Below are 12,263 nucleotides of genomic sequence, written 5' to 3'. Positions count from 1 at the left end.
GTTGCCACGGGAGACTCAAGGATTTCTCAAACATGCATGAAAGAATCAAAGCAACACTCTGGGCATGTCTTTGATGAGAGAATGACATTATAACATGATATAAAGCTGGAAAAAAAAAAGTAGATTTCACATAATTACACAATTAATGAAAATCCCCTCTTTTCAAGACGTCTCCATTTGTTATTAAATGTCTTGCTTTGTTCTTGAGAGTCCAATATATTTTTCCCTTCCTAACATTGTAATCATATGACTAGCCTGAATTTTGTCACTTATTTCTTTTCCTACTAACAAGCTTTAAGATCTTGATGGCTGAGTTCTGTTTTAAATGTAAACCTAGAGAACACAGAAAGTTCTTCTACCTGCCCATAACCTTATTATTAGCAACCAGGCTCCTAAGTCGTTCTACTGGGAGTATGACAGCACACACTACTGCTTTTTTTGCTGTAATTAGTCTGGTTCTCTAAACCTCTCTGAAACGATAAACCCAAAGTATGAGTCCAAGTACTCTCAATTTTACTGCATACAAGAACATGTTAAAACACAGTACATAAAGATTGTAGAAATGGCAAAATCTTCATTTCAATCCCATAACATAAAAAAATTTAATTAAAATAATTTGGACCGAGATAGATATTGTGAAATCTAAATCCCTCATGTAGTTTTATGACTCTAAGATTAAAGTATAAACATAATTCTTTTCTCTCAAATTTTATTATCTGTTTTAAAAAGTCTCCATAGTGAGTTGGCTTCATTACCTAATTTATCACTGTTCTATGACTGTATCATTAACACTGTCCTTATTATGCATTTGCTTTTTTGTTTGCAAAGGACAATAGCTTGTTCCTCTCTGTGGGGCAGAGCTTGTAGTTCGACTTTGGCCTCTAATATTTCATAGGTTAAGTAAAACAGCAGAAAATATAATAATTCCACTTTAATATTCAGTATATGCTTAAAGCACTTAACATTACCTGAAGGCACTGCTATAGGTCAAAGAATCTGACAGGTCACCGAGCGGCTGTAGCACCAGTGTAAGGTCGCTCTCTAAATATACTTGGAGCTCTTTTATGAAGTGCTAGAGAGTTGTCATGTCCTAATTTCCTAATTAATTTCTAGCATTTTTGTATAATGTAAGGCAATGTGGAGAAAATGAAAAGAAGAGTCTCTCTGGTTATAAGAGAGAGTCAGTTTTAAAAAAACAAAACTAAACTATATATTTTTAACTTGGCTGAAAAACTGGGTACTAAAAGAAATGGTAATGATCATGTATATGGCTGGACAACGATAGGGAGCAAGTAAAAGAGGCTTTCAAAGCATATGTAAAACAGCATGGGTAATGTCTAGAATTACTTCTCGCACACATGCACATACGCACACACACCCCAACACGCATGCATACACACAAATACAAATGCAGAAATGCCCGGCTGTCCATGGACAGAGGACAGATGGCTACGGAGTGGCTCTGATCCAGGGAGTGACGATGTTCTGTATCATTATAATCTGCTCCGTAGTATCCTCCCTACTGCTGTGCAGGACAACATGTTTCACCCACTGAGAGCAGACACTGGAACAATTCTACTGCTGTTCTCCAGCACATACACTCAGACGCTTGCAAAAATAAACTTACATTTGGCATTTCCAACATTCCATAGCTATCATCGCTCGTTTACTACTTCCAATTAATACCCATGAACTTAAACTATTGCATACTGTTTCATTTATCTTTTTAGTTGTATTTTTGATAAATTATGGAGTTAAATACTTGCTTTAAAATGCTTAAATCTACATATAAATAAAAAAATTAATTAAACATGAAGTTTAATTTATTTTTTTATATTTTCTCAAAATGTTGCCTTACATCATTTTTCCATTTGTCCCCCCTCCTGTCTGTACCAATGAAGTGTGGTGGGCCAGATCTTAGCTCACAAAGAGTAGTAGAGACATGAAGAAAAAGAAAAAATAGAGTAAAATGTAGGTATAGTAAATATAGCTATAACAATATTCTTCTTTTTTGTTTCCAGTGTGGCTCTCAGAGGTGTGTCTGAGTACCAAAGTGAAGCAAAACAGATTTACTTTTCACAAGTGGAGCATTACAACTTTTGTCGTGATGTTCCAATGCAGATTGATTCACTTGAGCATATCTGTCTGTCTATCAATCTATGTAAAACTTGCTTTGTAAAGTTTTACTTGAAATGTAAAGGATGCAGACAGAAAAAAAAGGAGAAAAGAAAGGCAAAAAGGTGGGAAAGAAGGTGAGAGGAATACTGGATGCATTAATGAAAAGTCAATGAAAAGTACGCAGATCGAGGTAATACAAGATGTATTTAGTAGCAACCGCAGCCCAGTGTAAAGTGTATCTAAAAACAAGCCATTACAAAATTCAATGAAAGTATTGCAATCACACTTTTCCTGATATCTTGTAGTATTTCTTAAAATGCAAAACAATGTGTGCTCTAACCCTCAGGCTTTCTCAAATCCAACTTGCTTGCAGTAGCTATTGCTTTGATTCAGTTACACATATAAAAGCAAGTTCAACCTTGCAAAGCACAGTTTTCGACTGTTCAATGGGCTTCTTCGCTGTTTATAGAACTACTCTGAAAAACTGCAACACAACATCTACACATTCTGAGTTGCGATAGTTGCTGTCTTTTAAGCACTTCTATTTAAAAGCTATGATAACACTTTAATTGTCTGAGTTGAATTCACAAAATTAACAAAGCTTTGCATCCAGAAATTAATTCCTGGAGAAAAAAAAAAGGAGGCTGCATTGCCATGGGGCTCAGCTACATAGTATTAATTAATTTCATTTATAGCTCAGACACCCCATCTAGGAGGCTGTTGATCATGTGATTACAAACGGAACAACTGGGAACAGAAACATGTCTATCATGATGATGGAGCTGATAAACACTGGATTTTCTCTCTTACAACTCCTTAGGGAGATTTTATATCTGCGTAGAAACAAGTTTGGTAGAGTTGTTTTCTTTTCCAGTCAACTCAGCGGAGTTGAATCATATTCTCTGCATGATAATGTGGGTTACTAGCGTGTTTACAGCAAACAAGTCAGCCAGCATGTATAAACTGTAAACATAAAATATGCAAACTAATCAAACCACCATCCCTCACTTTCCGAGCTCTATTGCGCACAGACAAGGCATTAAAACAAACACATGCAAATTTGTGCATGGGGCAGGGCCTGCGATAAGAACAATGATGACGAATCTGTGGCTCGAGAAGAGCACCGGGATCCATATTTATGGTCCTGCAAGTCGCAAGAGTTATGACTGACAAAAAAAGCAAGTAAATAAATGATTACACAATATCACTGGAGCTTTACTGGTCCTGATGCTGGATGAAGGCTTTAACAATATGGGTGAAGAGTGATTACCCTTAAATCTCCAGGACTCTGGACTAATCCTCATCCTTAGCAGATATACATTTTTCAGTAAGCTTTGAATAACATTTTCATTGTGTTCTACTGGATTTGCGTTTTCTTTTTTCCATGTAATATGAGACTCTTAGAGTAATAGTTTGCCATTTTTGAGGACGGTCTGATTTTGGTAAGCAGTTGTAGCTTCAGATGTAGGTGACAACCATTCTCAGAAGGATATAAGGCAGACTTTTAAAGGTGAAAAGTCCAACTATGCTGTGTAGAGAAGTTATGAGGAAACTTAGGAAGAAATAAGAGGTGTTCTCTCTCACTGCTTCCATAAACATGGTGTAATTATTTGCTACTGCTACCAGAGTAAAGGGATAATGTCACAGATTTACAGCCTAAGTGGTAAGAGTCAGAGATATTCATCAATCCTCTCCAGCACTAGAGAGTTGGAGATAGGCTACACTGGCTGAATGAGGATTGTGGGTGATCCGCCATGCAGTCGGGCTGAGATTTAGAGGTGGATATCACACCCAACAGCCGGCCCGGCCTGAAATAGCTTCCCACGAAACACAAGAGGAAGGACACAAGAATGGACATTACCCTTTATAAACCACAATCATAACAATAGGATTTAATAAAACTTTGTGTGGTAAAGAAAATAGACTAATCCCTTTAAATCTTCCGTAATGAGAGGGAAGAAATCCTCAGACTGTGATAGTTCCCCTCCCTTCACCCCATAAGATTTTAGGCTTTCCGCAGGATTCCAATAGCTTAGCCGCAAATCGTCTCACTGCTGTGCGATACCACCACATCCTCTAAGAATAGGGGTGATCTGGCACATGTGTATGGCACAAAAACACTCACAAATCTTATTTGACTTTGAGTGATGCATCCTGGAGAACTCCAGACTGTTGATGGCTTTTATATTCCCCACCAGGAAAAGTAAGTTGGTGAGGGTGCAATGAATCAAGCTATCGGCCTGGCCAGGGACAGACCGCAGAAAGCTGAGGAGATGAGGGACAGGAAGAGATGAAAGTCTCAGAGACAAATCCTCCCTGCCCAATGGCTCGCACAAACAGTTAGAAGAAGCACAAGCTGCTGGCTGCTGTTTTTGGATGATGCTTGTTTTTTAATCTACTCCCCAAGGCCACGTTGCAGAGTTTCACAACCAACCTTTAGTGGCATTGTGGTAAATCACAATTGATACTTCATTAGATGATGCGAAAAACAATTCCAATTTTTTACATTAATGATTTCTGAAGAAAGGTGCAAACAGGAAAACAGGAGCTGAGGAGCGCTCCAAATTGTGCTTGTGCTGGTATGAGGAGGATCACTGGAATGACGCACTTTCATATCTGGTTGGAACAACGGGTGTAAACACACCCCGATGGCCTAAATTAATCATGTTTAAACAGACGGACGCGATGGCATCACATGAAACCATGACTCCTCCATATGCTACCTGTTTGGAGCAATATTTGTAAGCTGACTAATTACAGTGCTCTCAGATGAAGCCTATCTCTTAGCAGCTGTTTGTCCATTAACCTGTGGAACAGTTATTTTAGCATGGGAACCAGCACACATCAACACTGCTCTAATTGTAAAAGAGAAAATAAACACAATGTTTTTGCTTTCGGCATTGAAAAGCTGGCTGTTCATTGAACATGAAGGTTAATTTTGTTGACTGTTGCCTTTTCTAACATTCATTGAGAAATTATTGCTGATGTTGCTATCGATTTTTAAGTGACAAACAATTCAGGAGCAAATTCAAGAAGGATGTATTAAGTGTTAAACATGATCAAACCTTAAACTGGGTGACTGATTATAAACTTGGACACAAAGGCAGATCTGGATCTGAAATAACCAAACAGAGCAAATAGCCTCTCCCTCTCTATCTATCTCCAACTGATTCAGGTAAATGAATGCATCATTCCACTTTTTTTTTTTTTTTACAATCTGCCGCAACACTTGTTGATTTAGGCCATTCTTCCCTAATATTTCTAAGCACAATTTGTCTTTAAAAAATTTTGTCTTGCCTTTTCAGGTCAATTATCAGTTCCTTATTAGCTGAAATTTGAATAACAAAACGAGAAACTATCTTTTCAATCTCTTTGATCACTCCAGCTCCAGCTGTGTTTGTGCCTGGAGAAAGTATTACTGTGACTTGATGATATTTGCAGATTTCTTCCATTACCAGCACCCATCTTCAGGTATTTAGCGCAACCTGCTTCATAAATCCAGTAAGGAAACAAAAGTAGGCACTGGGTGCAAGACAGCTGCAGAAGTGAATCATGAATCTTCCCTCTCAAGTTTCTATCTATCAATGGGTTTTCTTTAACAAAATGCAAAACAAAAAAAAACAAAAAAACTTGAATATGATGGATCACAGTGTCACATATATTGAATAAAATCATGAAATATATGATGGATGTAATAACTGCAATAAGAAAGGAATTATTATGTGTCAGTGAGCCGTCACTTTAGGGACCCTCACAAGAGAGGCAACTGTTGCTTTTCAAGTTTTCATCAGATGAGTAAATGTCAAAAAGTCAGCCTCCCTGTCCGGATGATATGACTGAGTCACATCCTGGTGGCGCCATGGTTCGATCATGCCACTTTGGATTCAAAGCTTACTGGAAGTGTTTCAGAAGATGTGCGTCTTCAAGCAGCCTGTCATTCAGCAGCCAGATTGCGTGTTTCTTTGTTCATTTGTTGTTTTCAGAATTCACTTGTGCAGCATCTGAACTGTTTTTTCCCTTTTCAGCTTGCTTCTCTCTTCCTCTCCCTTGACGAAACATTCGCTATGAACCATGCTTTATCCCTAAAAGGGAACCCAGATGAAATAAATTGGAACGATAAGAACTTGTTTGTCCAAAACCATTATTGACAAATCTCAAATGGAGCAGCTGACAATGTTTATGTAAATACCAAAACAAATACTTCTCTAATGAAGCTGATAGCCGTGTAAAATTTGCACTCGATTTTCTTTGAATTGGCATGACTGGTGAGCCCAAACGAAAGCATTTTCTATCAACCCATTAAGAGGAATTCTAAACATAAATACATCAAAATAGTATGCGTTATTGATTTCACCCACTACTGTAATGTGTACTGTCCTGAGGGCTGTATGTGTCAAAATGGTACATGTCAATAATGAAGTCATAAAATGCTGTCTGGGATGCCTTTTTAATACAGATCCAAAAGCATTCATACAACAAATGCTCTATCTGACCATGAAATATGAATGATATTCAACGGAAACCACTTTTCCAACAGTCAGATAAAGGTTTATTGAAGGCCATGGTGAGTAGGAAAGGGGTTGCCATGGCTACACGGTTGAAAAGGGCATCTGATTTGACTTCTGACCAGTCAATTAATCTTGCAACTGCATTTTTTTAATCAAAGGTTCACCTATAATTCAAAATTAATTGCTTTGTACATAAAAAAGGAAAACTGAGATTGTGAGGATTTAGGAAAGGTACCATAGTACTAACGTCTTAAGATTAAGCTGCCTCGAGGGAAGATGGGATTAATATTTTAGATGAATTTAAGTCAGAATATTTCTTTGACTTTGTCTTTGCGAGGACTAAAAGAGAAAATGTTTAATTAAGCACAGTAAATTATGTGGACTCAATTTTATGCATAGTTTTTCAGAAGAACACGGAGTTGAGCCCTTCTTTAGCTTGAAAACATCCTAATGCCACAATAAGGTCAGGAAAATCCACTGCGTGAAATCCTCTTTGATAGGCTGCTAACTTTTCTGCTGCGCTTGTTGCTTTGGGCTACTACATTCAGCTGAAAATGCTACTGATAAAATTAGAAACACTGATGTGTAAAGGGATAAATGGAAATTCACACATCACCCGCAGAAGTACATTGATATGAAATATTGCCAGCTCAGTATTATGTTGTTCTCTTAACATCCACCTTTGCAATTACATCTCAGATTCAAAAGAAGGCACAAGACACTGCCTATAGGATCCATCGAAGATAAAATGTCTGATTTTATTTTTGTATATCTTTAAGTTTGCGCATAAAGCAATGAAGTATTCTATAAAACATTAAAAACACACTGCAAAAATGTGTATTTAATCTGTTAGCACAGAAGTAAATAGAATTGTAAATTTTTATATAACTGTATATAACCATTATATACAGGTTCATTCTCAGTATGATATATTACTTAGCATTTACAGAAAAAACAAGCAAACTGAAATGTAGGTTTTCAAGTAAGAGCTGAATATAATGCCATCATCATTATCTTTTTATGAATTACATTATATGTGCGTGCGTGTGTGTGTGTGTTCATAGACATCACTGTAAGGGAGCATTTGCGTGTGTGAGAACAACTGACCAATCATGGCATTTCCCTTACTTAATCAATTCAAAAGCTGGTGGAAAATGTGCAGGTGGATATTTCTATTACCGAGCCACAAATAACTGAGAAACTCAATTTCATCACCTTCCACAGTGCTGTCATAGGAACACATCTCATGCTGTCTCCTCACAGTATCCACACTGTCCTTGTAGTATCACATTATCCTCCCACACCCCCATCCCCTCCCTGTCCCACTCATCCCTCCCGTTTCTGAAACAAAGCAGGAGGCGGTTTGATTATCATAATCCAGTTGCAGATAATTAGGAAAGGTCAGGTGGTGCACTCAAACACTGTCCGTTCCTCTCTGTGCTCCAACCCCCTGCCCTCATCCCCCACTGTTCTTCTTGCTCCCTCTCCATTTGCTCGGACAGCCCTATCAGTGGGTAACATCTCCCAACACCACTGCCGACTGTCTGTTCATGATAGCGACTGTGGCAGTCATCTCCACAGAGGCGAGCGATGTGCTGCCAACCTCTCCGGCGAGCCAGACAAGACCGTATTAATGTCTGCTGCAGGCGCGCTGGAGCATCAATTAATCGCTGTTTAAAACTGGCAAAAATGCATTTGATATACTTAAGCTTAATTAATACATTGCAACCAATTTTGCGAGACTAATTAATCAATTTGAGACTGAGCTGCAGTGCTAAGATATCTAGATTATATTGTCTAGAAGAAACCTATTCTATAAGGGAGGGAAATTGTTGAACTCAACCTACTTTTACTGGAGGGCAGCACAAATCCAGGTATTAAAAGAAAAACCTAAACGGGATGGCAAAATTAGGGTGAAAATAAAGAAAAACTTGGTTTCTTTAAGGATAAGAACTGACTGAGGTGGGGATTAATTGGGACTTGAACTACATGCTCTGTGCACTGCAAGTCCTGTTTATACTGAACCAGTGAAAGAGGCCACAGTGTTCTGACAGAAAAGCAAAGAGCTACAGAGTAATTGAGAGGGCTATGCTTAGAGGGAAACTGGTCTTAAGATGGGATAAAGGATGAAAGTTGGGGGTGGGGAAAGGTGGGGGAGGCAGCTGTAAAGAAAGACCCATGAACTATACACTAAGTGATTAGATGTATAGAAAACCCTGTAAGAAAACAACCTCAGGGACACTGACCAGTGTCAAGTTTTTTTTTTAACCTGTTTTCATCTGAGGAAACAAACTGGAGCGTTGTTTCATGAACAATATACTGTCTACACACTTGTGTGGTTTTATCTCATGTGGGTTAAACAAATCCCAGTGCATTAAACATTTTTTTCTCTTGACAGCTTCAGATTTAAGTGATCGTACTACAAATTACTTGCGCATGCATGGAAGAGTATAATTTTCTTTCTCTTCAAGATATAGCTTGAATACAGAACATATGATGATATTTATTTTTCCTTAAGATAAAAACATCATTGAGCACTCAACTAGTGGTTTTGAAAGTTGATAAAGATGTGCTAGTGTAGTACCAGAGTAACTTCAGCGTTAGCCTACAGCCTCTCCCCCACAGCTTAGCTAAACCCCTATGTTATTGGCAAAACACAGCCGGCTGCTGTCGGTTGACTGTCTAATCTCACATCAGTCGATTTCCCCAAACAAGGAGAGGGGGAGAAGTGGAACGAGACTCATGGTGGAGGAGTGGGGAAAAAACCCTTAAACACAGATTACACCCTCAATAAGTTACCATCACCTCCGGACTTGTGGTCTGTGAGTGCATGTACTGTATGTGTGTGTGAGTGGGTGCACGTGTAGGCATGTGAGCACATTTTGTTTAGTTCAAGAACTAAATTGTACTGCTCAAAGACCACACAGACAGAAGTGTATAAACATGCTGCATCTACCAGAGCTCAAACAGCTACCAAACACCTAAAGTTGCATACTTAGTCTTTAGTCACGTGCTTTTGTGTTTATAAATGTGATCCTTTGGTCCCTCATGGACAATTAAATGAGAACATTTTCAAAATGAGAAACATATGGAGCTTTTTAATTGGCCAATTTCTCTTGCCAACATGTGTGGCTTTTTTTAATTCTAAAATCAATGAAAAGGAAAAAAAATGCTATCTTGTCAGACTCGCATATTGCAGCACAGAGTGTTGCTCAAATTTTCATTGTCCTTCCGTACGGAGTAAAGCAGCCCTTCTGTTCCCAGGATTAATAGCACCATTACAGAGAATCCATGTTCAGTACACAAGACCATTCTTCAGGATCCTGTCAGCGAGATACAAACTTTTTTAGTGTAGATGTTTTAGCAAATTTGTGTTTCCCAGAGTATTTCCATTATGTTAAGCGGGTAATTGTGCGCACCAAAGCAAATCTCCGGTTAAAGCTGCTAAGAGAAATTCACTGTATCTCCTTTCCCATTTCCTCTCTCTTTCTACTCTATGCATAATCTTAAATTTCTTGCCTCTCTGTGACCATGCACTAATCATGCAAGGTTGCGGGGGGTGACTGCAGCAACTCATATCTGGGGAGTTATTGTTCTACACATGTCATATGTAATCTGCCCGACCCACAGTGCTTAGAATAATTATTCATATTTAATCACCAAACTACGAGACTACATCGCCTGCCGCTCGCTAAGTCATTTTCCATGTTCCATTATCAAAGTTTCAGAGATGGGAGCTCAGAGAAAGGGGACTAAATGCAGAAGCAGAAGTAGTTGAGCTTATAAAAACATAATGGGCTTGTCTGCTTTGATAAACTGAGGACGTGTGTAGCATGCACACATAGTCACACCCTCCAGTCCAGGCATACTGTATGCAGAGTGCAGTGAAAAAAGTGGGGCGTGGATAAAGGGGACCGATGCGATTTCATACAATGAGTATTTAGGCAAGTACAAAAGAAATATGTTTTTAATTGTATTTTTTTGGCTGTTTCTTCTCCCGTCTGCTTAGATTTGCCAGGGAGGGCTCACCTTGTTCCAAAGGTGGTGGTTTCACACCTGCAGCCTTCAGTTTGAGGGCTTCTTTTGCAGACATATCACAGCAGGAGCCTTTGTTGGTGTCCTGGTCGCTGTCAGCCTGGTCGCTGTCACCATGGCCGCTGTCTCTGAGGCTGGCTCGCTCTGGGTCTTTGAATGTTGAACTACTAAACAACAACAAAAAACCAAAAGATTTGGATGCATCAATATGACCACTTTTAGATCTAATTGACATATGCATACTCTGTAGTACGTTTTGGTAACTAGTAATGACTTGGATACAGTTACCTTATAGATTCCAGCTCTTACCTTTGAACAAACTGTTGTCTGCTACCCATATAATTAGGTTCAGTGGGGAAACTGTCCGTCTGTGGAAAAGTGAGAATAAAGTATGCAGTGTTAGTAAGAGAAACATTTTCTGTTGTAAAAACAAGAATTCCTAAAGATATACAATTAATTATGCAGAACTGTGAGGTGCAGGACAGATTAGTTGAAAGGAACTGAAAGTATGCACTCTGCTTTGCCAAGGTTTAAGCATTTCACTAACCGTATGAAACGGGATAATTAGCCATTGGAGAGTAACCCACACAGTTAAACATCAGGTCTGGCAGACATCAGATAATCAATGACTCCAAGGACAATTGTCTTGATGAAAATAGAAATCTTTGCAATTGCGGTGTCGAGCCGTTGGCTAGACATCTATTAGCTAGATTACAGTACAAATTGTACAGGAATAAGAATGTAATTTACGCCTTGTTCCTGTTAGAGAACAACTAACTCTCTTAAATTCAACATATTCTTTCTCAATCTTCACTCACAAGTATATTAAAAAATAAAAAGACTTTGTATAGTAGGGACGATTAGTTGAATATTAGACGGTCCATTCTTAGATCTGCAATGACTTTCTTGCATTTCATGTCGACTAGTTGAGATCACAACATGCTGCATGAGGAATTGGGTGGGAATGTCAGATAATTAGAGCTTTACGCTGTTATAAGAACACTGAGAATATCTAGAAATATAGTTCAAGCTGTTTTCAAAAGATCTAACAGTCTATCCATGTGATCGAAACAAACCAAACGAATGAAAGTTCTTTCAATGGAAACACACTATATGTAACTCAGACCAGTAATTTGTGATGGTCACTCTGTTAAGCCACTTTCTAAATAAGCTGGTGGTATGCTTAGGGTAATTATCCATTTGGAAAATCCACTTTTGCTTTAACGTCTTAGCAGATATGTTAACATGTAATGGTATTGTTTCCGAAATTGGCTAAACACTTTACTCTTGATTTCATTGTCTCTAAACATTAAGGTGTTTGTCCCCAACTTGGTCATGGTTTATTTTTACCCAGGTTTTGTTTTTTAGTTGATAGGCACATTTTGCTACACAAAGAACCCATCTCCTTTTTGAACAATATGATAGAAGGATACCTATTTATACTTGGACATAATTGTTTGAACTGACAAATGTGATAAGAGCTGTAAAAATATTACAGTTGATTATTACTACTATCAATATTATATAGCCAATAGGAATGATTTGTATATACCAAACTAACACAATAATAAAACTTCAGTCTGATTTTAATGTCAGATAATG

The 12,263-nt window shown here is 38.2% G+C and overlaps 1 protein-coding gene across 2 annotated transcripts in view; it reads right to left on the bottom strand.

The window, feature by feature from the left end:
- pcdh17 (protocadherin 17) overlaps positions 1–12,263 on the bottom strand; it is a 64,804-nt gene that overhangs the window by 24,714 nt on the left and 27,827 nt on the right. Inside the window, exons 3-4 of one of the 2 annotated variants that reach the window (XM_032560781.1) lie at positions 10,971–11,029; positions 10,656–10,825 (exon numbers count right to left, since the gene is read on the bottom strand). In XM_032560781.1, the coding sequence (XP_032416672.1) occupies positions 10,656–10,825; positions 10,971–11,029 (229 nt within the window). Of the gene's footprint in view, positions 1–10,655; positions 10,829–10,970; positions 11,030–12,263 lie in introns of both variants that reach the window. The other variant, XM_032560780.1, reaches the window with a different exon arrangement.

This window comes from Xiphophorus hellerii, chromosome 4, assembly GCF_003331165.1.
Source record: "Xiphophorus hellerii strain 12219 chromosome 4, Xiphophorus_hellerii-4.1, whole genome shotgun sequence".
NCBI lineage: Eukaryota > Metazoa > Chordata > Actinopteri > Cyprinodontiformes > Poeciliidae > Xiphophorus > Xiphophorus hellerii.
This window is presented reverse-complemented; position numbering and strand designations above follow the sequence as displayed.